This window comes from Diadema setosum, chromosome 7 (genome assembly GCF_964275005.1).
Source record: "Diadema setosum chromosome 7, eeDiaSeto1, whole genome shotgun sequence".
Taxonomy (NCBI): Eukaryota; Metazoa; Echinodermata; class Echinoidea; order Diadematoida; family Diadematidae; genus Diadema; species Diadema setosum.
In genome coordinates, this window is record NC_092691.1 from 23252164 (window position 1) to 23275473 (window position 23310).

The 23310-nt window shown below is 36.3% G+C and overlaps 1 protein-coding gene across 1 annotated transcript in view; it reads left to right on the forward strand.

Annotated features, from left to right (window-relative positions):
- Positions 1 to 23310, forward strand: part of LOC140231121 (leucine-rich repeat serine/threonine-protein kinase 1-like) — a 94996-nt gene that overhangs the window by 33685 nt on the left and 38001 nt on the right. Inside the window, exon 5 of the mRNA XM_072311273.1 lies at positions 18594 to 18751. Within this exon, the coding sequence (XP_072167374.1) occupies positions 18594 to 18751 (158 nt within the window). The remainder of the gene's footprint in view (positions 1 to 18593; positions 18752 to 23310) is intronic.

Here is a 23310-nt window from a genome sequence, read left to right on the forward strand (position 1 = left end):
ACTAAATTGAGTGTTGCTGCACAGGCGTATAATTCAGCGTAATTCAAACCGGGATGAATGTATGTCGGGAACAACACATTGTCTCCTTGCAAAGTGTAATCCTATAAGGATCTGTCATCTAGTAGTGTCTTCGAGCGGGTTTGCCGTGGTGGCTACAGTGTCTCTAGTTTCGTATTAACAATTTTCTAGATTTGACAACATTGGGTTAATTGTGGATGTGCAGGTGAATTCCCTCAGTTGTGTAGTGGGATCTACAAGTATACCTACCAGATATCTTCAGGTGAGTGCCAACAACAATGTACCGGTATTTGCAATATGAGCACATCTTTGAATGACAGTCTTTGTTGCATTGATGATGCAGTGATCACAGTGATAATGGCAAAGATATGAGTGGCTCTTGAAATATATAGTAATGCTGATGCAAGTATTTCTCTTTCTAGGAGATATTTTTGCCCATTTATCAGATGCAATAGGGAAGTAGATGAACACTTCAAAATTGATTTAGATATTACTTTTTTTACTTCTGGTCAATTCCAGCATAACGGACATGACATTCAGACAATTTTTTTTTTTTTTTTTTGCAATTCAGACCATCACACAGTGAAATTGGCAGTCTCCAAAAGATTCTAATTGAGTTTATCAGACACATTTAAGTATATGTAGCATACACAGAAAATTTCATGGAAATTTATCAAGTGGTTGTCGAGAAATTGCATTTTTTTTTGCGAGCATAACGGACATGACACTAAATGGACAAGGCATTTTGATCAACTTACCATTATGAAAATTCCTGTGAATTTTTGGATAAGATGCAGCTGGTTTTGGTCTTGATTAAACCTTTAGGTCACGCTTTACTCATAAAGTCCTGTTTTATAGTAGTTTTACTGTTCATCCTTTTTTAATAGTTTACAATATTGTGTAATGGACATGACACTTTGAGTGTAACAGACATGACAGTTTTGTCCACTTTTTTGTAATCTAACAGAATTTTTGTATTACAAGGTGTAGCAGATATCTAATTGTTGACATAGTAAGGTTAGAACATAGGGACACACATCATAACTGCAATCATGTAATATTTCTTATACTTTTATTATTTTAGGGGGTTGGTCTTTTTATATATTTACAAAACAAACAAATGTAAAACAAATTTGCTCCTGCACCAGCTAGCTACAGTTAGTGAGAAATTTCCAGTTGCTACCTGCACCCACCATAGCAAAACAGGACATATAACTATCTTATACTATGGTGATTTTTTTTTTCTTTGTGGCCTAATATTTGATACTTAGTGTTATACATTAGCGTAACGGACATGACACCCTTGAAAAGTGAACCATATTTTCACTTCGTTGTTTCAAAATAACAAGATTGAATTAAAAATAACAAGATTGAATTAAAATACTACTACATGCTACTACATTATGTTCTTGAAAAAAAAATATCAAAAAGTCCTTTTGCAGGTTTCAGTGATCTAACAGCTACTCTAAAGCACATGGAATACAATGCCCAGAGTACCACAATGGCATACGTGTACAACACAGAAGACCATGTCTCCATCTCTGTGGATAGGCAAAGAAAACTGAACGGACCAGATCTGTATGAAATAAAAAGTTTGAATGCAACATCATTTAAATGCATTCATGATTGCATCAACTTTCATGCAATGAAACAGGACCACAAAACTGTCTGGTACCATTTTCAGATTAGTGTTATCATCTGAAAAAAATATCATATATGTTTATTTCATTTCTGCAAAGTTCTTTCATTTGGCATTAATGTCATCCTTGGAGTAGAATCATCCTCTGTTATCCAATCTTGGATAGACTATTGTAAAAACTTCCACCACTAGTACTAGTACTTTATCATTTTCAGCAAATGTTTTCTTTTCTTGGCTAGAAATGAATGATCAAGCCCCTTGTTTTCTGAGAATTTTCACAACATATAATCCATTTCCATGTAGAGTGGTCACCTGGGCAACAAAGTATTTCATGTTTTCTTCATGGCAAATTCAACTTGTACAAATTGTGTAATCAACTCATTGCTTGCTTAGGCACTTCTTGAGGCTTGCCAGAGTGGTGTACTGGTTACATCTCACCAGCTTGGGAGCAGGACTTTTTTAAAATACTGGGTGTTCTCCCTGCTAACTGGTTGCAACTGATTATACAGTGTACCTTTCAGTGGATAAACATCTTCTCATAGCATCTCAAAATTGTGCTTTTTGTAACGATGCTGTGCGCTGTCGTATGTACTGGTATATCCCGTGGCATAGAGGTACATGTACATCTAGTTCAGTTGAATTGATGAAATGGATAGGCAGCATTCAGGCCGACTTTCCGAGACCATAGAGCGACATGTACTTTTAACATGCTTGATATAGCCAACAATTCCATCCTCCGTGCTCTTGGCATGTGATATCTTATTAATATGCCAATGAAGGTGTGGATGTATAGAGTCATAGAGATGAGAGAGGTACATGTATGGATACAGTACAAACTTTTTTTTATTATTATTATTATGAGGCAACACCATTATTGAAGACATTGATGCTGGTCACATTTGGATACTTTGTTGCTGTATCATTGGTGATCATGCTCATTGGATGCACAAGGATCCATTCGTGCAGGTGCTCCTGGCTGTTGTGTTGGCTCCGTGGTAGATACGTGTTAAATGTGGTCTGCAATGTACTCATATGTAGAAAGTGCTAATTTTAAGTATTTAAGGGAAGGCCAACAGTGAAAATTCCATTGTCTTGCCTTTAGGAGTCCATTGTCTACGTATACTCCTTTGAATGACAGCTGCTGTTTATCAGTCAGGATTACAAGAGGTGGGAATGGATCAAACCAGCGTAACAGGGTAACTAAATCATCTAAAATCAACAGTCTTCCAAGTTCCAGTGGCAGAAAGCAGAGTCTGCTTTTTTTTTTTATTGAGTAATGTGCAGACTTAACTATTTACTATTTACTTATTAAGTATAGAAGTGTCCTACTATCCTCAAGCAATTGAAACTAATCACCACCCTGTTTCACTGGGCCACAGTGTTATTTCTGCCACTTGTCTAATACGAGGTGTCATGTCCGTTACGCCATTTACAGGAAAACTAGAAGTGGTATAGAAAAATGGTTTCCACACATGCAAGGGGATTCAATCCTAACATGGGAAATGAATTTGCAGCAACTTTATACTAATTTCCTCTTGGCTCTGAAAACTATATAGTAAAAAATGTAACGGACATGACTCTTCTAATGTTATAGAAATCACATAACTTTGAGGATCAATGGGTCAAAAAATGATGAATGCTAAGTAAGTTGGTTGTGATTTTCCATTGATATATACACTGGACTATAATTCAAAAGCTGAACAAGGCCTCTAGGACATATCTGGCCTTCTTTAGAGACAGGAACACTAAACTCTTAAAAAATAGCCAAATTTTCGTGTCATTGCAACACATCATACAGTATTTTCATTGAAAAAAATACTAAATTTTGTCATGATAAAGATGCAACTAGTGGAAAATGAAAATATATATGTTACTCTTTTAGAATATTTGAGAACTGAAATGAAACTCAAAACTTCATTTTTTTCACTAAAGTAAACATTTCTCATGGAATTGCCCTTCTGCAGAAAGGAGGTTAAACTTTTCATTCTCAGAGCAGATCTCTCAAAAACATTAAAAGACTTGGAGTTATACCTCATTACCATGATTTTTTTTTTTGTGTGACATTATGCTTGAAACTCAAAACTTCATTTTTTCACTAAAGTGAACATTTCTCATGGAATTGCCCTTCTGCAGAAAGGGGGTTAAACTTTTCATTCTCAGAGCAGATCTCTCAAAGCATTAAAAGACTTGGAGTTTACCTCATTACCATGACTTTCGTTTTTTGTGACATTATGCTTGAAACTCAAAACTTCATTTTTTTCACCAAAGTGAACATTTTTCATGGAATTGCCCTTCTGCAGAAAGGGGGTTAAACTTTTCATTCTCAGAGCAGATCTCTCAAAGCATTTAAAGACTTGGAGTTTACCTCATTACCATGATTTTTTCTTTTTTTTTTTGTGACATTATGCTATTATGCTAGTGGAAAATCTAAGGGGATGGGCTATCAACACTTTGGCCCGAATTCACGAAGGTGGTACAAACGAAACCATGGTTTAAACCATGGACAAAAACCATGGAGTGCCAAGTGTCGCATGGAATATTTTGTTAGGAAATCGGTCATTTCGTCGATGAAATGATTATTTTGTAACGAAATGACGGCATTTTGCAACTAAATGAACATTTCGTCCACGAAATGATAATTTCGTTAATGAAACGGTCATTTTGTTGACGAAATAACCAATTTCGTATCGAAATATTCTGTGCAACACTTGGCGCTCCATGGTTTTTGTCCATGGTTTAAACCATGGTTTCATTTGTACCACCTTGGTGAATTCGGGCCAATGTGTGCATTTCATGAAGGATGGAAGGAAATCCCATTGGGCATAAGGACTCATCAGCCCTTCCCTTTCTGTCCCTTCACCATTATGCAATGCACACAACACACAGGATGGCATTTAATTTCTTGAACAACATGTTTCAAGTTCATCCAGTGCACTCTTGAAATTGGCGTCTTGGTGTGTTGGTGGGTTGATTATTGTTCGTATGTTTCTATGTCAAAGAAGTGATGGTAGGGAATTATAGTAACAATAGTGCTGCCAATAATGATGTATTTATAATCAGCTGATTGATAATGATGTTGATAATGATGATTTTTGGTTGTGGTGTTCATTTTGAAGATAGAAGCCCTACCTGTGGCAAACCATGTGTATGCGTATGTATGTATGTATGTATGTGTTGGGGGGGGGGGGGTCCTAAAGGTAAAAGGACTCTATGCAACTAAATGTGATGTTTCACTACTGAAAGACTCTTCCAGCATTTAATGTCTTCAGTCTTAAAATCTCTCATGATACCAAAGTTGCACAAAGATCAACTACTTCCTCATTTGAGAATTAAGAAGCCTTAAATAAGGCCCTTGTGTCATGAAGTCCACTATGGCTCAAAGTATTCAGTTGTTTCTAAGTCACCAAGGTCCTTGGCAAATATCGTGATAGCAGCTCAACAGTGAGAGCCTTCTGAGTGGCAAGGGGTGTGCCATTCTTTTAATAGCCTTTCTCGTGGGTCCCTGCAAAATCGTGACATCAGATGCTGGAATGCAGTGTGACAGTGCGACTTTGGACCTGTGTTTCCTACAGTGTGTGCTATGTGGGAGGATGTTGTACTACTGCCAAGCATATGGGTGCAAAAGTAGCACTGACAGTACTTTACCTCTGGTAAATGTGATTTAAGATATATATATATATATATATATATATATATATGACAGTTCATCACAAAACCATCAAAAAGTTGCACACCCTGAATAAACAGGAGGACTCAGAATAGGTGAATCAATCTTCAGTTTTTCGTACTTCTTGAAAGGGCAATTATTCTATATTACTTTAAAGTTTAGGGTGGAAATTGTGTTTTTGGCATTCTTTATAACACTGTGTATGTAGAATAGTGTGAGCAGCCCTTTCCTTTCTTAACCTGTTGAGGACGGTTTCATTTTGCTCCAACACTCATTTCCCATAGACGCTTGCCCGAGTATACTCGGGACTTGTCCTCAACGGGTTAAAAACCCTTGGCATGTACTCTTCAAATCTAACTCTTATCACTTTTGAATGGATGGTGCTACTGCTTGGAAAGCTGGTATTAGTCATATACAGAATGTGTTAATAGCTGAGTTCATGCTTGATTTCAGCTTAATCTGATAATCCACTCATTGTTGATGCTGTGGAGTTTACATCCTGTTTTTGTTTTGTTTTTGTTTACGGCTTGGTAAGATTAAGTGCTTGAATAGACCCTATACTTCAGACCCTCTTTTCTCAGTACACACTTTCCAGCGTGTGTGCTTTCTTTCTAGTATATACAATGTATGTAGTTAGGTTAGGAGAGTCCATTGGAATTGAGTTTTACATCATTGTAAAGCTAAAAGTCTGCAGTTTCAGAATCTGCTAAAAATCAGTTTCTGGTGACTTTTCATCGGTTTTTGTGATGCAGCTAGGTCACATAAGTAATTTGTAGATATATTTAATTACATGCAGTAATGCAATACTGCAGTAACTAAACTTTTCTGTTAATATTGCCAAATACCAGGCTTGCTGTCAGGTGGATGTGCTGGCAAGCAACAGATATAAGCATTACAACACACCACAGGTGCTTATCTCAATTTAAAAATCTACGCATGTCTTTTTAAAAGTCTCAATTTAAAAATCTCAATTTAAAAATCTACGCATGTCTACGCACCTTTTTCTGCTCATGTGAAAACTAGAACCCCAAGCTGGCTTTTTGATATCGAACACATTTTAGTATGATTGAGGAACAGCCTGAATGCTTACATGTTCAGGCAGGTTCATAAACATACATGTATCAATGCATTTACCGGTCTTTATAGATAGGTTCATTGACATGTCAGTAGCTCCATTGGTCTTTGTAGGCTGTTCACTAATGTTACAATAGCTTCAGTGGTCTTTATATAGACAGGTTCATGAACATGTCAATAGCTTCAGAGGTCTTTATAGACAGGTTCATTAACGTGTCAGTAGCTTCATTGGTCTTTGCAGGTTGCCTTTATTGACAAATGGTCACCATGAGAAGAAAATTCAACTCCTAAAGTTACCAAAAAAAAAAAAGAGAAAAATGCTGTACAGATCTCTTCTGCAGTCATGTCATAGCCATAGTCATTGTGTAGATGGACACCAATGAAAACAATTGTGCAAGCGAGGTTATGACAAGGGAATGACTCATCAAAACTATGTTTACAATAAAATTATATATAGTTATCATACTAGTTTCATAACCATATATCTGGAGAGTTATTCAAGGCATGAATGGTTTGTGCATGGTCTTTCAACTAGAAGTTATCAATTTGAAGTGTCACACTCACTTTTCTTTCATTTCTGCTAGTTCAACATAATGGATAGATCTGGCTATTTATAGGGTTATCAAAGCACTCAGAACTGAAAATTCAGTCAAGTTTTCGCAAGAGTATTTGGTATCATGACAACATGAACTTTAATGTATTCAACGTAATGCAGCAGTCAATACAGATATTTTGGATTGCATCCAGGGTTTTCATTTAACTTTCTTTCGTGCTGTGCCATTGATATGAAGGTGTGTGGAATTCCAGCTTTCGCTGGTATTCCCAAAGGAAAACCATTGATCAATGCACTTCCTGCTGGCTGTGCCACATCCTAAACACGGAACTCACTGAGAAAAAAAAAAATCCTGTCGGGTATAAAAGAAACCGAAAATAGTATCAAACCCTAAAGGGGCCGGGGGGGGACACCTTCCTCGACATTTTCCGCGACCATTCTGCCGTGCGATCTTTTTTCACCGCGCCGCTCACTGACTTTTTACTTTCAAGTCTCGCACATCTTATGACACCATTTTTGCAAAATCGGACATACCGTTACGACCTTGCATGACCTTTTTAATATACATGCTTATCCGACCGAAAATGGCTATGCAAAGTCTATACAAAAAGAATTTTCTCACATTATTCAAAAAGATATTACTTTCACTTTCAATGGCTGAAATCAATTAATTTCAACAAAGTTATGCTATCAGTTCTGTAATAAAGTTTGTGGAAAAAACGAAAAAAGCAAAAGGTCGAAAACAAAGAAATACATAAGAAATTCATAAAACAATAGAATACATAAGAAGTTAAGTTTGACACCAGATTTTTGTTCAAGTACATTGTTAGGAATGCTACAAGGAATAATGTCACCAAAAATTAGGATGCCATTAGCTTTATTTTCTGAATTAGAGGAAAATCCATGATTTCACGCATGTTAATGAATATAAGATATAAAAAAATGAAAAATGCAATTTTTTCTTTTATAGTTAGGTAGATTACACGACAGGTAATGTATGTGCCAATTTTCAGGGCGATTGCCCAATTGACAGTCGAGATCTCGGGGGGGGGGGGGCTTGAATCAACCCTCCCCCGGCCACAGAACAGGCCAAAAAGCCTGGCCTGGTTAGGGTTAAGAGAGTCGGGATAGGTTCACACAGAGACAACAGAATAGAATGAAATGTGGAGAATAGTTTCAGAGTATTATTTCGATCCTGCTGCTTTACCCTTTGGTGGTTTGAAAATCAAATATCCTTTTCAGTTCAGAAATTTCATATTCGGATGGGCAAGAGCTTTTAGAAGAGATTGATATATTTCATGAGATGCTTCGATATTGTATCACTTTATAGTGATCTCTGCTGAGCTGTTGGCATGGCAACACAAGATTTTCCCTTTAAATGTTTAACCATTTGACAACAATATATTGTTCAAGTACATGTATGTAATGTCATCTTAAAGAGGGGACACCTGTCATTCTGCATCCATCATACATGTATGTCTTCACCATTTCCATTATTATTGTCTGTGTCGAAGTGTTAGTGTACATTGTATGCAATATTTTGAAGCTTTTGCAAAAGGTATGTGTCAGCAGGATTGGTGTAAACAGCAAAACCATCAATGCAGGGAATAATTTTCCTGGTATTGCATCACAATTTGCGATCTGTTCTTTTTACCACTGTAACACTAACTATCTTTTTCTGTAGCAGTTTTCTTTTATAGAAATTTACACAGAATACCATTTGAATATTCATCAGGCAAAATTGCTAATCAAATTCTGGAAGGAAATTCTTTACCTGAGCTGTATTATATTTTATGATTATAATTATGATTGGTGTATATTTTGCTTGATATCAATTGTATCTAAAACTTGTGACTTGGGAAATGCACATGCAGGTTGTTATCCTGAGAAACAGAATTCTAAAGAAAAAAATACAGCAATGCTAGAGTTGTAAAAGTTTTAGCGCAGTTGAAACTTTCACATTTGTATGTCGGAGAAAAGAGATATTTCCTAGAAAAAAAATTGAAAAAGAGATTTAGACATGAACAATTGCTTTCATTTTCATGTGTAATCTATACAGATTTTATTGTATACTTTGATTTCACTCTTATATTGATTTCTGACTCTTCTACTTGAAAAACTTCACATCACCGTGCTATCCTGTTAATTCCTAGTTTGTGAATGCTTGCAAAAAATCTTTTTGAGATGAGGATCAAGCTCGCCATTCCACTGTTTTGTACATGTATGTGAATGCGACTATGAATTCCATGTCCATTGGTATGTGTGTGAAATGTGTGCACATTTGACTCAGTGGGACAGAAAGGGTTAATGATTTAAAGGTAGGGGATACCTTTTACAGACCTCCCAAAATGCAGCAAAACATTAAATATGAACCTCAGGGGACTTGTTTAGGCCACTGCTGAGAAATTTGGAAGTCAACAGTTATCTACAATTTGAATAATGCACAAAACTCAACTTCTCAGTAGTTCTGTGTGTCAGCCACACTTAAGCCTTTTTGTGTGCAGTCTTCTGTATTTTTTTTTTATCTATAAACACAAATCTAAAAGTATAAGAGCTGATGTAATAACATATAGAGTGTGTGGCAAGAATGTATATAGAAATGTTTGTAAGTTTTGATGAACTTTCTTCACAAAATATACATGATGGACACACATGCAGTGCATGGGTCTGCAAAGGTAGCCTAGCAATGTACTGGAATTTACGGTGAGCCCCGAAAAAAATTCAATTCAAAATCTAACGGTCAATAAAAATGTACTAAATGTTACCTTCCACTTTCAATACTTTATGGGAGTTTCTAAAATGATACTCTCTTCAACATACCACTGTATTTATACAACTCTTCATTTAAGGCATGCAAATGGATTCCCTACCTTTAAGTGTTTGCTCACCCAATTTTATGTGACGTTATGCAAGGGATCATTTACATTGTCTGCATGTATTTTGTCACTGCAAAACTGGATAATTTCTCATTAGAGTAATCAAAGGGGCATGAAAATGAGGATGTAGGACCGACTTTGGAGCAATCGAACACATGATGGGGAATTTCATGAGTGCAAAGTAGCCTCAGAATGTCTCTAATATTGGTAGTTATGGTGAATGATCTGCTAATATTCAGAAGTCATTATTGCATTGTTGTGCCAGCGAGGAGGAAAGGGGAAGTGGAACAGAGAATGTGCATGAGTGTGTGTGTGTGTGTGTGTGTGTATGTGTGTTCTCATTAATGGCTTCAATCAGGAATAATAGTATTTCACTCCAGGCAACTGGGGATATATTTCACACTGAGTGCATGTATGTTTATTCAGAGTATTTAAAACAAATTAAAAAGTACCCTTTTAAGGCCCTAAGGGTATACCTTAGCGTGTACAAATATGTATATGATACACCTGCCCTTTCCACTTATCGGTATTTAGGACCTGTATGTAGCCGAATAGTTTTCACACTATTCAAATGGAGAAATTGGAAAATTTTTACATACATGTGTCTTCAGTGTTGTGTATCTACACATGACATGAAGCCTGAGTTTTTACTTTCATAAACTGAATTTAAGTAATATTTTTGTGGTTTGCAATTTCATTTAGTCAATTTATTTGAAAAAAAAAAAGAGAAAAAAAAAAAACATTTTTGAGATACACAAAATGGAATAGGTCTGGTTGCCTCGAGCAAATTATCATATCCACAGTTGAAGTGAATGTGTATATATATATGTGTGTGTGTGTGTGTGTGTGTGTGTGAGAAAGAAAGATATATGAAAAGAAAAATGAATGGGTATGTAAAGAGTGATTAGAAAATTGAAAATAATGAAAGATATAAATATGAAGAAAATATGAGAGGGAGAAAAATGATAGGAGAAATAGAGAAAGAAATGCAGAAAGACAAAGAGATTAACCCTTTGAGGACAGACTGATTTTGCTGCTACAACACGCATTTCCCATAGACTCCTGGCCAAGTATTCTCGGAACTCGTCCTCAACGCGTTAAGAAGAAAATGAGACTGAGAGACAGAGAAAAGAAAGGATGGAGGGGGTGCGGGGGGGGGGGGGAGACATTTAGCAGCCTGTTGTATCACTACCTGTAAACAAGCAATTAGTATGTAAAGAGTGGAGGACAACAGGTCTATTGCCCATCCTATGGAAGAGGAGTGGCCCCCTCCTAGGAGTTCCAAGGGAGTTCCCACTGCCCGTTAAGGGGTTTTCCCTTCTTCCTCGTACGACAATGAGGATAAACCTATTAGAGGTGAAGAGAGTCTGAATGGTGCAAACGATTGCCTCCTCTTTGTATTAACCCATTTCCCTCGGCAAACTGGTGTGCCGTGCAGTAAATGTATGGGACATAACTCCCTCTCGGAGTCAATTTGATATAACTTGTTCAAACACAGCAACAGTAACAAGCAGAGCCAACTTCATGTGTGCATGTAAAAGGTGCCTCCAGATTGTGTGGCCATTCCACCTTCCGGCAGGCTAAATACTTATGAGTCTGCGCACTGGGTTTGATGGTCTTGTGTACAGTTTGGTCCCATTTCAAACTGTGCCGGTAGGTTTTGCTCTCACAGGATATAATCAACCAGACAGTTTCTTCTCGTGGATTTTTATCAAGTGGAGGTAATGGTACAAGCTCTCTGCCTATGGTAGTAAGTTGCAGTCCCTCATTGCGTTCACATGATAATTACTTTCCACCTTAGTGAGCGATTAACCCTGAGCGGGAGGAGTCAGCTAGACCCACTGTTTTACTCGTTTTATTCCTCTTTATCAAAATGCATGCATACTAGCGTATTCGCTACCTGAAGAGATGCTAGCATCCTTCATAGCTACCCCCTCCCCCTCATTAGAGGTTCATTCCAGAAGCTGGAATATCATGTGAACATCGGTGTATGTACATTGATTGTGAAATGATGTGAATGTGGATTTTGTAATGTGAATGCAAATACTTTGCAAACACATTGTGATACACTGTGGTATTTAGGGTGGTAATTCACACTTTGCACGAAATAATGTATGTGAGATTTGAGTGTGAATCATTTCACGAAATACCACCAATCGTACAGCGGCATATTTCTCATGTGGCCCGACATACTTCTTCTTTTTTTTTCCATTGGAGATATGCGCATACACAATGCCTCAAGGCTTACCAGAAATGGCACATTATTTTGTGAATGAGAACTACCATGTACAGGTATCTACTGTATAAGCAGTTATTTTCGTGTACAGATGTTTTCGCGAATGAGGAGGTCGGAGACATTTTTTAGAGATGTTGTTTTCTCGAATTGAAGCCGATGCTAACATAAATGCATTATTACCCTTGGGCATGGCGACATTTTTGCATGTTGTTAAATTCGCAATCCAAGTGTTATTCGCGAAATCCTCGAAAATTAAACCCTCAAAAATAGCAGCTTATACAGTATCATACCGTGATATTTTGCCAATTAGAATGGTACCAACAAATCACCCTGCATGGTATTTCATACTGCAGTAATTCTAATGAAAATACACCTTGTGATATCTGTGTCCACACTAGACAGTAGGCGTGTCTTCATCAGCCCGAAGTTCAAACTAGCGGGACATTTTGCGGTCTTAGAAAATAGCCCGATAGAGCAAATGTGCGTCTTCATCAGCTCGAACAGCCTACTTCGGGAAATTAGTCCAAAAATTGACGCATGCGCACTTTGCATCATTACTCGCTGTTCGAAAGTGGATTTCCCGCTCAAAATCTCCTACATCACCGTATGTACGATACTACAACCAGGGAAGTGAGCAGTACAGCATATTCCCTCCAAAGGGATATCAATAACGCTACTCTTTCTGAGACATCTTATATGAAATTAACGATTTGCAATGTTTCAACAAGTCCAAAATACACACAATCTGCAAGAATCTTCAGCTTAGACAGAGTGGACCAGAAGAAGAAATACAAACAACAGCCAGCATGCACGGCAAGGAGTTTTAACAGGGAGGTGAGAGGAATCACCTCCCTGGTTTTAAAGTTGTCAACAACAGTAGGCCTAGTACACACATGTGATCCTTGAATACACCGTGCGTTTATGTACTGTACACAATCACTAGCTTGTACATGCGCTTTCAATAGCCAGCTGGCTAACCAGAAGCGTGGAGGGATCGAGAAAATTTCGGGCTGATGGAGACGCACCCGAAATAGCGCGCTATTTCACGAATTAGCGCTCTAGTTCACAAACTAGACCAAGATTTCGGGGGAAATTTTCCCGATCAAATAGCGCGCTATTTGCGTCTTCACTACACAGATAGCGCGCTATCTTGACATCGGACTAGTTTGGTAACCGCAAGATAGCGCGCTATTTTGAAACTTCGGGCTGATGAAGACACGCCTTTTGAGTATGATCTTGATTTCGGACAACTGCTGTAAACCTACTGGTGTTCACATTTAAACTCTCAGTCATTGACGTAAAAATTCTCACCAGGATATAAAAACTGCATCAAAAGTCAGGCATGTTGATCATAATAATACAGGCCTGTTATATCCAGCATCCTAATGATATATTATGTTTCAGTTTCAGTTTGTTTAATCTTTCCACTTTTACAAATAATCATATGACAAATCAACAGTAATGTTCTCATCAAATATCAGCCAGAGTTCTTAGAGGAATGGATGTAATTACATTTATACAAGAAAATATATCATAGTTTAACCCATTCCTTCTGTAATTCTCTGCGAACCTTCAAAGATTCGTTTGCTCTTCGACAAAGAATGGACAGGTTGGTAATCTACCTGTGTGAAAGCAGTCAAGCTGTACATGTTTTCCCTTTCCGTGATCAACTGCAGATGTATTATGTTTCAGTTTCAGTTTGTTTAATTTTTCCACTTCTACAAATATAAATATGACAAATCAACAGTATGATATGATCTCATCAAATATCAGTCAGAATTCTTAAAGGAATAAATGTAATTACATGTATACAAGAAAATATATCATAATTTAACCCATTCCGTCTGTAATTCTCTGTGAGCCTTCAATGCCCCCGAAGGAGATTCGTTTGCTCGTTGACAAAGAATGGACAAGTTGGTAATCTACCTGTGCGAAAGCAGTCAAGCTGTACATGTTTTCCCTTTTCATGGTCAACTGCATGTGCCATTGAACAATGCAAAATATTGATCGGTCATGAGGTATAAATAGAGGATGCACTGATATGCACTGATAGGCACTTTACTCTTTTGTTATACACTATAAGGGCACCTGAACAGGGTCAGTGAAAGTAAAAAAAATCTACTCTCTAAAAAAAACCAAGTGAAAATATTCACCCTTAAAGCAGTGAATACAAAAAATAGTGAATTTAAAGTGAAATTGGAGTGAATTTTGAGTGAAAATGTTCATTTTCACTCACTTCGGAATGACCTCAAGGATCACTCGAAGATTTTGGAGTGATCCCTGAGGGCACTCTAAAACGAGTAAAAATGAACATTTTTACTCAAAATTCACTCCAATTTCACTTTAAATTCACTTTTTTTTTGTATTCACTCCTTTAAGAGTGAATATTTCCACTTGATTTTTTTAGAGAGTAGTGAGCCTTGATTGCTCCCTACGTCGTCACACAAGTTTCATAGGATATAGCAAAGCAAATACTTCTTTTGAGAAGGTAAATGAAACAATTAAAAATACATTCAGTTTTGATACAGAAAAAGAACAGATATTGACAGAAGAAACTTAAATCTTTTGATCAGAGTCATATTTCTGGTCAGCATAACACAAATTTAGAAGCATGAATTTAGGTCGCTAATGTGTACACTCATGTGTACATTTTGGGACCCTGGTATACCAGGTTCCCATATAAAGAGTTGATGCAGCCAGGTTTCCTCAAGGAACGGGGTAAGGTACAGATGAAGGAGACCATTATCAGTATTAGAGCAGTTTGCTTCACTGGGATAACAGCCTCAGGGGGATATCGTATCTTTGTAAATATTTTTTTCCCAAAGTAAAGCAACCCCCCCCCCCAAAAAAAAAAAAAAAAAGTCAGAACTTTGATATTACTAATATTTGATATTAGTAAGTGTTGTTGGGACCTACACTCAACAAGCTTTGCTTTTTAGTAGGTTCCATCGTATTTCTCTTTGTATTCTTTACTTTGATTAAAAATGACACTTCAACCGCTATGTACTATGTTTGTATTCTTATTTCTTTTTGTATATATCGTCGCCGGTCACACGAACTGACGAATCACTCGATTTTGGGTCAAATTTTCGATTTTGAGATTATCAATCATTTCGATAGTAGACATTCCATACTACATATTCTGAAATTCTCAGTGTGTAATTCGGTGTAATTTTTACATAGTTATCACTTTTGTAGAAGTATGTAATTCCATTTGTGAAAATTATTTGTTTTCCCCATAGACGCGTGTGTTAAACAATCAGGTGATTCGACGGTTCGATGACCGAACCGACGAATCAGTGCGCATTGACTTGCGTGTAGTTTTTGAGATTCAACAGTTCATTGACCGCGCGCACAGTGCGCGTACTATGTAATACATGCGTTGACAATAACAACGCTTAATGTACATGTACATATGGACACACATGGAAAATGACAACGTTCTTTGCAGACCGAAAATACATGCATGCAGCTCTTTGACTTATTCCCGCTTATTATTTGTTAACAATACAATTCGATAAAAACTTTACAAGTTAGAGCAAGAATTGAAGTCTGATGTACTACAAAAATAATTGGAAATTATAGACATGAAAGTGTAGCAACCATAAGTCAAAAATGGGTTAACTTCAAACGCGATTTTCTCGAATTGTTATTCTTACGCAAACCTGAGGGATTCGTCGGTTCATGTGACCGGCGACGATATATCCAAACTGGACATTCTGTATTATTATATTTTGTTATATTTTATGTATTTTCCATCGAGAAATACGAAAATAAAATTGAAATTGAAATTGAAATAGAGCCCCAATGTGTTTGATTATGGAGCTAGATAGTAGCTCCTTGTTCTGATCTTGCATACTGAAATACACTCTGAATGAAATTCATCTGAGTGTAAGGTGTGTGACTTAATTTGGATTGCTCTCTTCCTTCCCCAGCAGTATTTGAACCTAGTATCTCTACATCTGGTATCTTTTTTTTTTTTTCTGTCAAATCCAGCAGATGAATGCAAACAAAGAAAAAAAAATAAATGAAATAAGAATAAAAAGTCATGTGTGTTTTGAAATCAGTCAGTATCTGCACAACTACCATGGGGTTTACCCCTGAAACCAAAAGTAGACACAAATATCACATCGAGACTATGATGCATGGGCAAGACATTGTTTGAATGGAAGTGACACCTAGTCTAGACAGAATCTCCTGCACTTTATTTTGCAGGCAGAAGTGTGTGGATGTAATAATCCTAATTTCCATGCAAGTTTGTATAAAATATTATGCCTGCTCAAAAAGAAGACCGTGATAGTCTGCAAGTATTCAGTATCAAGCTTTCCTGATTTACAGTGTGAGCTGGTTAAAAAAATATATCGCTTTTCTTTGTTGTTTAAAACCCGTTGGGGATGGTTTGCTTTTGCTACAACACGCATTTCCCATAGACTCTTGCCTGAATATTCTCGGGACTCGTCCTCAATGGGTTAAAATGTGTTTATGTATTTATGCAGTGTTTCCACGATAGCGATTAATGCCACAATATATTGAAACTGTCAAATGATTAATTGTATGATTTTATGGTCATTTTATTAATACTCGTATATACTCATATATCATTAAATTGTTTATTAATTTGTGAGATTAATGTATTATGAATTATTGTTTTAATGTATTACATACTTGCCAACTAGTAAGATTTTATCAGATTCAGTCAGATTTTTTACGTTAAAAATAGCAAAATCAGATTTCCTGTTAGAGAAATCAGATTTTTAAAAAATATTTAGATATACCTTTCATGTGTATTTTCTGAAGATTTGACCGAAAGTAAGATTTTTAACTTCAGTTTGCATAGAAAATAAGATTTTTGCAATCCATGAGTAAGATATTTCATCTTGAAATGTTGGCAGGTATGGTATTATAAGATATTGTATATATTTATACATATCAATATATTGCTATCATATTACAATTATACAGAAACACAAAATAGTAGTTCCCCTTAATCAAAATGGCCTAACTTTTTAAGGGAAAAAATATGAGTTACAACAACAAAAAATTGGTAACATGGTGTTTCGGCACATATTGACTTATGTGTTGATAGTGCATGATCAATTTCAGCTTGATTTGATAATCCCTTCATTGTTGTTGTTAAAGAAGTTTTATCTAATTTTTTTCTTCTTCTTCTTGAGTAGACCCTATACTTTAGAGCCTCTTTCTAAGTACACTTTTCCAGCATATGTTCTTTCTTTCTAATATTTAGGCAGGTTAGGAGATTCCATTTTAATTTAGTTATGTATCATTTTAAAGCTTAAAGGCATAGTTTACCATTTGCAGATGAAACAAAAACCCAGCATTAGTGCTTTAAACTAGTTCTGAAATGCGAGTTAGGGATAGAAACAACCACTGTAAAAAACTGAATCCGTATAATTGATGCTAAGTATTGTTAAATACACAAAATTTAAACAATAGTTATATTAAGAATACTTCCAGATTAAACCGTCTACAGTTACGGTTTATTGAGAAAAATACTGATATCTCCTTATATTTTAGGCTTTATTGCAAAAATTTTATATTTAATATATGGTAGGTCGTTTTGTGATACAACAGACCTACACATATGCATCAAATGTGATATCTTGAACATTTTTAAAATCACTGCTACCAAAGGTAAACTGGACCTTTAAAGGACAAGTTCACCTTCATAGACATGTGGGTTGAGTGAATGCAGCAATATTAGTAGAACACATCATTGAGAGTTTAAGGAAAATCGGACAATCTGTTCAAAAGTTATGAATTCTTGAAGTTTCAGCTCAGTCACGGCTAGATGAGAAGACTACTGTAGCTTGTGATGTCATATGTGTACAATGATATAAAGAAAGAATAAAGAAAAATCAACATACAAAAATGTATTTTCACTTTTCTTACATAACAAAAGAATGCTTGACTGCTCTCTTTCAGAAGGCAGGGGAAATAATATTACCCCTAACATACCTCAGTAACAAGTTGAAGAAATGTGCACTTTATTCAAAAAGTGAAGTTTGTGAAATTCTCTTTTTATTTTCCTTACACGTAGATCATTGTATGCATGTGACATCATACACTGTAGTGGTCTTCTCATCAAGCAGTGACTGGGCAGATACTTTGAAAATTCATAACTTTTGAATGGATTGTCCGATTTCCCCCAAATTTTCACTGATGAGTTCTATGAATATTTTTGCATTCACTCAATCCACATGTATATGAAAGTGAACTTGTCCTTTAAAAGTCTGCTCTTTCAGAATCTGCTCTTAACTAAAAATCCATGTCTGCAAGGCAACTTTTTGTTGGTTTTGTGATGCAGGCCAGGTCACATGTGGTAGGGTCCATGCCAGGAAGCTGTAAATTACTGATTTTCACATTGACAGTTAAAAAAGAAGACCCCAGGTCTGCTCTGCATGCAAGAATATGTTGGACTACCCATATATACAAAAGGCAGATCTCAGAACAAGAATGTTCTTTTATCGAATGTAGTGATTACGTGAGATATACACGCTTCTTCTCTGCAGGGCTCCGCTACAGCATCGCCGCGTACCTGATTGAAACGGGAGTGGTGCGACTGGATGAGCAAGTGACCAAGATGCTGGGGGGAGACATGCTACCCCTCCTCAAGACATGGGTGGAGCAGGAGGAGGATACCAGCAAAAACAACAACAACAATGAGACAGTGAGCTAGTGCATGGTCACTTTTCTTTTCTTTCCAGAAGTGAATATATTAAGTTAACGACAGTATTAACATTTCAATTCAGTGCTGAAACTGGAATTACTGTAAAAGTGGAAATTTTCGCGGTGTTGAAATTTTCACGCATTTCGCACAACCAGAAGCCAGCACGATACTAGGCCCGTTCACACACAAGGGAAAAAGTGCGATTTAAAAATCGATTTTCTTATCGCGAACAAAATTTCGAAATTTTTTCCAGTGTGGACAGAAAAATCTCACTAATTACCGCGATCCTTATCGCGATCCAACTCGCACTATTAGTGCGATTTTTCAGAATAATCGCGATTATTTTGCCAAGCGTCGTGTGTGTGAGCGCGATCGAGATTCGGAAATCGGTATTTTTAATCCCATCATTCGTAGCGCGTGCGAAACTCTATTGGGACTGCGGGGTCAGTCTTCGGTCATGCAAGTTTCGCGCATGCGCAATTTGGCCACTGACCGTTCTTTCCTTGCTGCGAAGTGCGATTTTTCCCTGTGTATGAACGGTCGGAAAAAAAATCGAAATATGGATCGCGATTGAAATTTCGATTTTCGTTGTTTGTGAACGGGCCTACTATAAGAATGCAAAATGATATTTTTGCTCTCTATGTGGTCCAGTAGTTCATGTGTGGATTCCGTGGAATTAAAAACATGCAAAAGTCATCATCTTACCCAGCTGAGCGTGAAGAAATACTCTATGTGAAAATATCCACTTTTACAGTAGATGGCACATGTAGTGTGCTTTGTGTGGATTGGCACCTACCAGCACTGACCTGCTTGCTCTGCTGATTGGCTTAGATGCAGTCAAGCTCACTGTCAGTAAGCAAAGACCAAGTATAATCCTGTTCCTGTTTGAAGAATGCCTTTTCCTTTTTTTTTTTTTAATTCCCCCATGATTGTCAACAAAGGAGATGTCCGTGAGAATTGTGTGCAAGCTAATTGGAGACATGTCATGCAAAGGCATCAACCATTGCTTCATTTAATTTACTTATATTATGATTATGATTTCACAGTAGCAGAAATTTGGGAAGTTGAATTGAAGATGAGGGAGCTCTTAATTTCATGGTATAATTTTACAAAAGTTCCTTGAGATGCCCCAAGAAAGGTCAGCAGCTAGGTGGAATGACCACTGATGTGGTATCTCCTTTCATTGATCATAATGAATGTTAGTAGAATGTAAATTGACTTTCTCATGAATGTGCAAATTATTATTATTATTAATATTATTTTTTATGATCATTATTATAATAATTAAGTGGATCAAAAGTGAAAGTGGTGGGAAAATGAGGCTTTAATTGTTTTTTATTCTGAAAATAAAACACACACACACACACACACACACACACACACACACATGCATACACACAAAATGGTATGATATGTAGATATCATGTGATTCATGTTCAACAGGAAATGACATGTAGACCTTTTCTGTTTGGGTGCTGCTTTGAATGGGGGTGGAGGGGGTGTATTTTAGTATACCTAACAATAGTTGATATATGCACTGATATAGCATTGCACCTGACTTATTGCACGACGCATTGGATAATCTTTTCTTCCTATTTTTGAATGAATATGAAAATGAATATAAAATCACACAAGTATATGATATATGACAAAGTATTACCTTTGACAATCAACAACATGGAGCATTACATATGTTAGTTTAAATAGCGATAAATGTTGATGATTATGTAGTAATGGATAAGCTTACCGTGGCCTAAATCACTCACTTGATAAGTTAGTTCATGGATATATTTCGTAATTGCTTAACATTCATCATTCACAAGGGACTAATTGACATTTTCTTAAAAGTCAACTTCTTGAAATAGATGAACACCCACAACTTATTCTGCTTTTACAACAAAAACAGAAAAAGAAAAGAAACTACTCTCAGTATTTCTACCACTTGAAAAAATAAATAAAAAAAAAGAACGCAGGGCAAATACAGGATAACAGGAATGTAACGTGCAAAATATGTAGAACAAAGATACAGCATGTGCCAAATCTCTGTTTTGTCAGATTAATCTTAATTAACTGGCTATACCCCTAACACACATCACAGGTATCTTCCACTATTTATCACATGGAACATCATCATTATAACATGACAGTAAGGCTGTTAAATAGGGAGCGATGAAACACCATCGTGGAAAAAAAAAAAAAAAGAGGAAGAGGTCATTGTGACGATGGAGGAGAGAGGAACTGTGATGAAGGTCTGCCAGGAAAAGTTTCTCGTCTGCCAGTAAGTGTGTCAATGCCACTGATAGCAGCTCCTAACTCACTGAACTTGAAATCGGTCCAATCAGGACCAGCTGCAACCTTATAGGCATGATTTACCATTGGCAGATGAAACAAAAACCCAGAATTAGTGCTTCAAAATAGTTCTAGAATGTGAGCTAGGGGTAGAAACAACCAATGTAAAAAGTCGAACCAGTATAAAGTGAAGTTAAGTATTGTTAGATAATTGTGCAAAATGTGAACGATAGTTATGATGAAAATGTTTTCAGACTAAATCATCTGCAGTTATGGTTTAATGAGAAAAATAGTGATATCTCCTTATATTTTAGGCTTTATTGCAAAAATATGGTAGGATGTTTTGTGATACAACTGACCTACATACCCCGCATCAAAGTGATATCTTGAACAAGGTCATATAAAAATCACTGCTCCCAAAGGTAAACAGGACCTTTACATGTTGAATCCTCTCAGCTGGGAAAATGCAGTGATGACACACACACACACACACACACACACACACGCATGCATGCCCTCAAACCTGCACTGTCCAAGCTCACTTTCAACACCATCTGCATTCAAAAGCCAATAACTATCCAGGGAATTGTACTGGGGATGACTGATGATATGATTGAAGTTGCACTCTACAAAGTACATCAAAGACATTGCATCATGGAAACAAACCACAGAGCTGTGAAACTGCATGTTTAACTATATCTATGATTTTTTTTTTTCATCCATTAGAAAAGACATGCATGATTTTGAAGTGAAAATATATAGTTGCTTATTCTTTGTTTGACATTTGATTTATTCTCTAAAGTATATTTTTCCATTTTTACCAAAATATTTTCTCCATTTGGGATTGTTGTCATTTGTTTATATATATATTCCTTTTTTTTTCTTTTTTCTTTTTTACTCTGGATAGTACATTCTCTTTGTCCACAGAGGTTTCCAGCCCCGACACAATAGCTTAAAGTTCACTGAACTTCAACATGTAGAGAATCATATCGTGTTGGTATCAGTGGAGATGCTTATTCATGACGAGATAAAAAAAAAAAATGTTTCTTTTGTTAAACATGAAATTAGGCAAATTGCTGTGGGGTAGATTGAGCATCTAATTTAAGTTGATAATTGATGGATGGTTTGTTTGATTGATTGATTGATTGATTGATTGATTTGTTAATAGTGCATATATTGGAGTGAGTAAATTTGGTTTAGTTTTGTCGTTATAATTCACTCAAAACCTAAGCATACTGTTGAATCTCCTGTATGAGGTGTGTAAACATAAGTCCTATGAAAAGTGTGATACCCAACAAGTATGAATGTATCTGACAATCAGTTGGTTTCAGCTGTATGATATCGCTAAGTACACAATCCTATAGTAGTTCATATCTGCAGAAGTGTGGACTGCAATCAATGTTAATTGCTCTTGATTATAAAGAACTCAGTAGAAGGAAGAACATTCCTGTCTGTGATGATCTGATAATGTGAGCTAATAGAAGCATGAACTTGTGAGATGGGTTTTTGGTTGCGACACTGAAATAGTAATTTGATAATTAATAAGAATTTGTCATGGCAAAGTGCATTGTCTCTTTTTTTATGACATCATTCATGTATATACTTTATATTGTATCTGGAAAAAAAAATGCCCTCATCAGACAAAATGAAAGACAAATCAACAATTTGTACCACTTTGAATCATGTTCTCTTTTTTCTTTTTTAATGATGGAAATAAATAAAGTATTGAATTGAATTGGATTGAAATGAATAATGATAATAATCACACATTGTCAAAACACTAAGTGTAACAGGTTGATACATATATGTGCAACATGACAGGCAGCTCTGCTCAAGGAGACATAAATCTTGCTACTTGCAACAGCAAAAACAACAACAACAACAAAAAAAAGAATCAGGAAGTGAGCTTTGACATTATGATGCTGAGAGATATGCTTCTGGTCTGTCCCTGTTTACTTTATGGTCAAATGTTCGTCACCTGTCAAGTGTGCATGTGTTTGGTTTTTCTCCTATAAAGTAAATTGATGTTTCGTTAATTGCTCTGTGTGATCTTTGATCCCTGCACATGCTTTGACGGATAGATGCTGCATTTTCACTGACCTGTTATTCTCCTCACAAGCCAGATGTCTTCTTATGTCTGCAAAATCATCTCTGTGATGAAATCATTATCCCTTAGATACTTTTAATGTTTTTCACACAACATTTCAAGTTCATTTACTGGCTAGCTCTGTCACATATATTTCTATTTTTTCCCCTCTGGGATATTTATT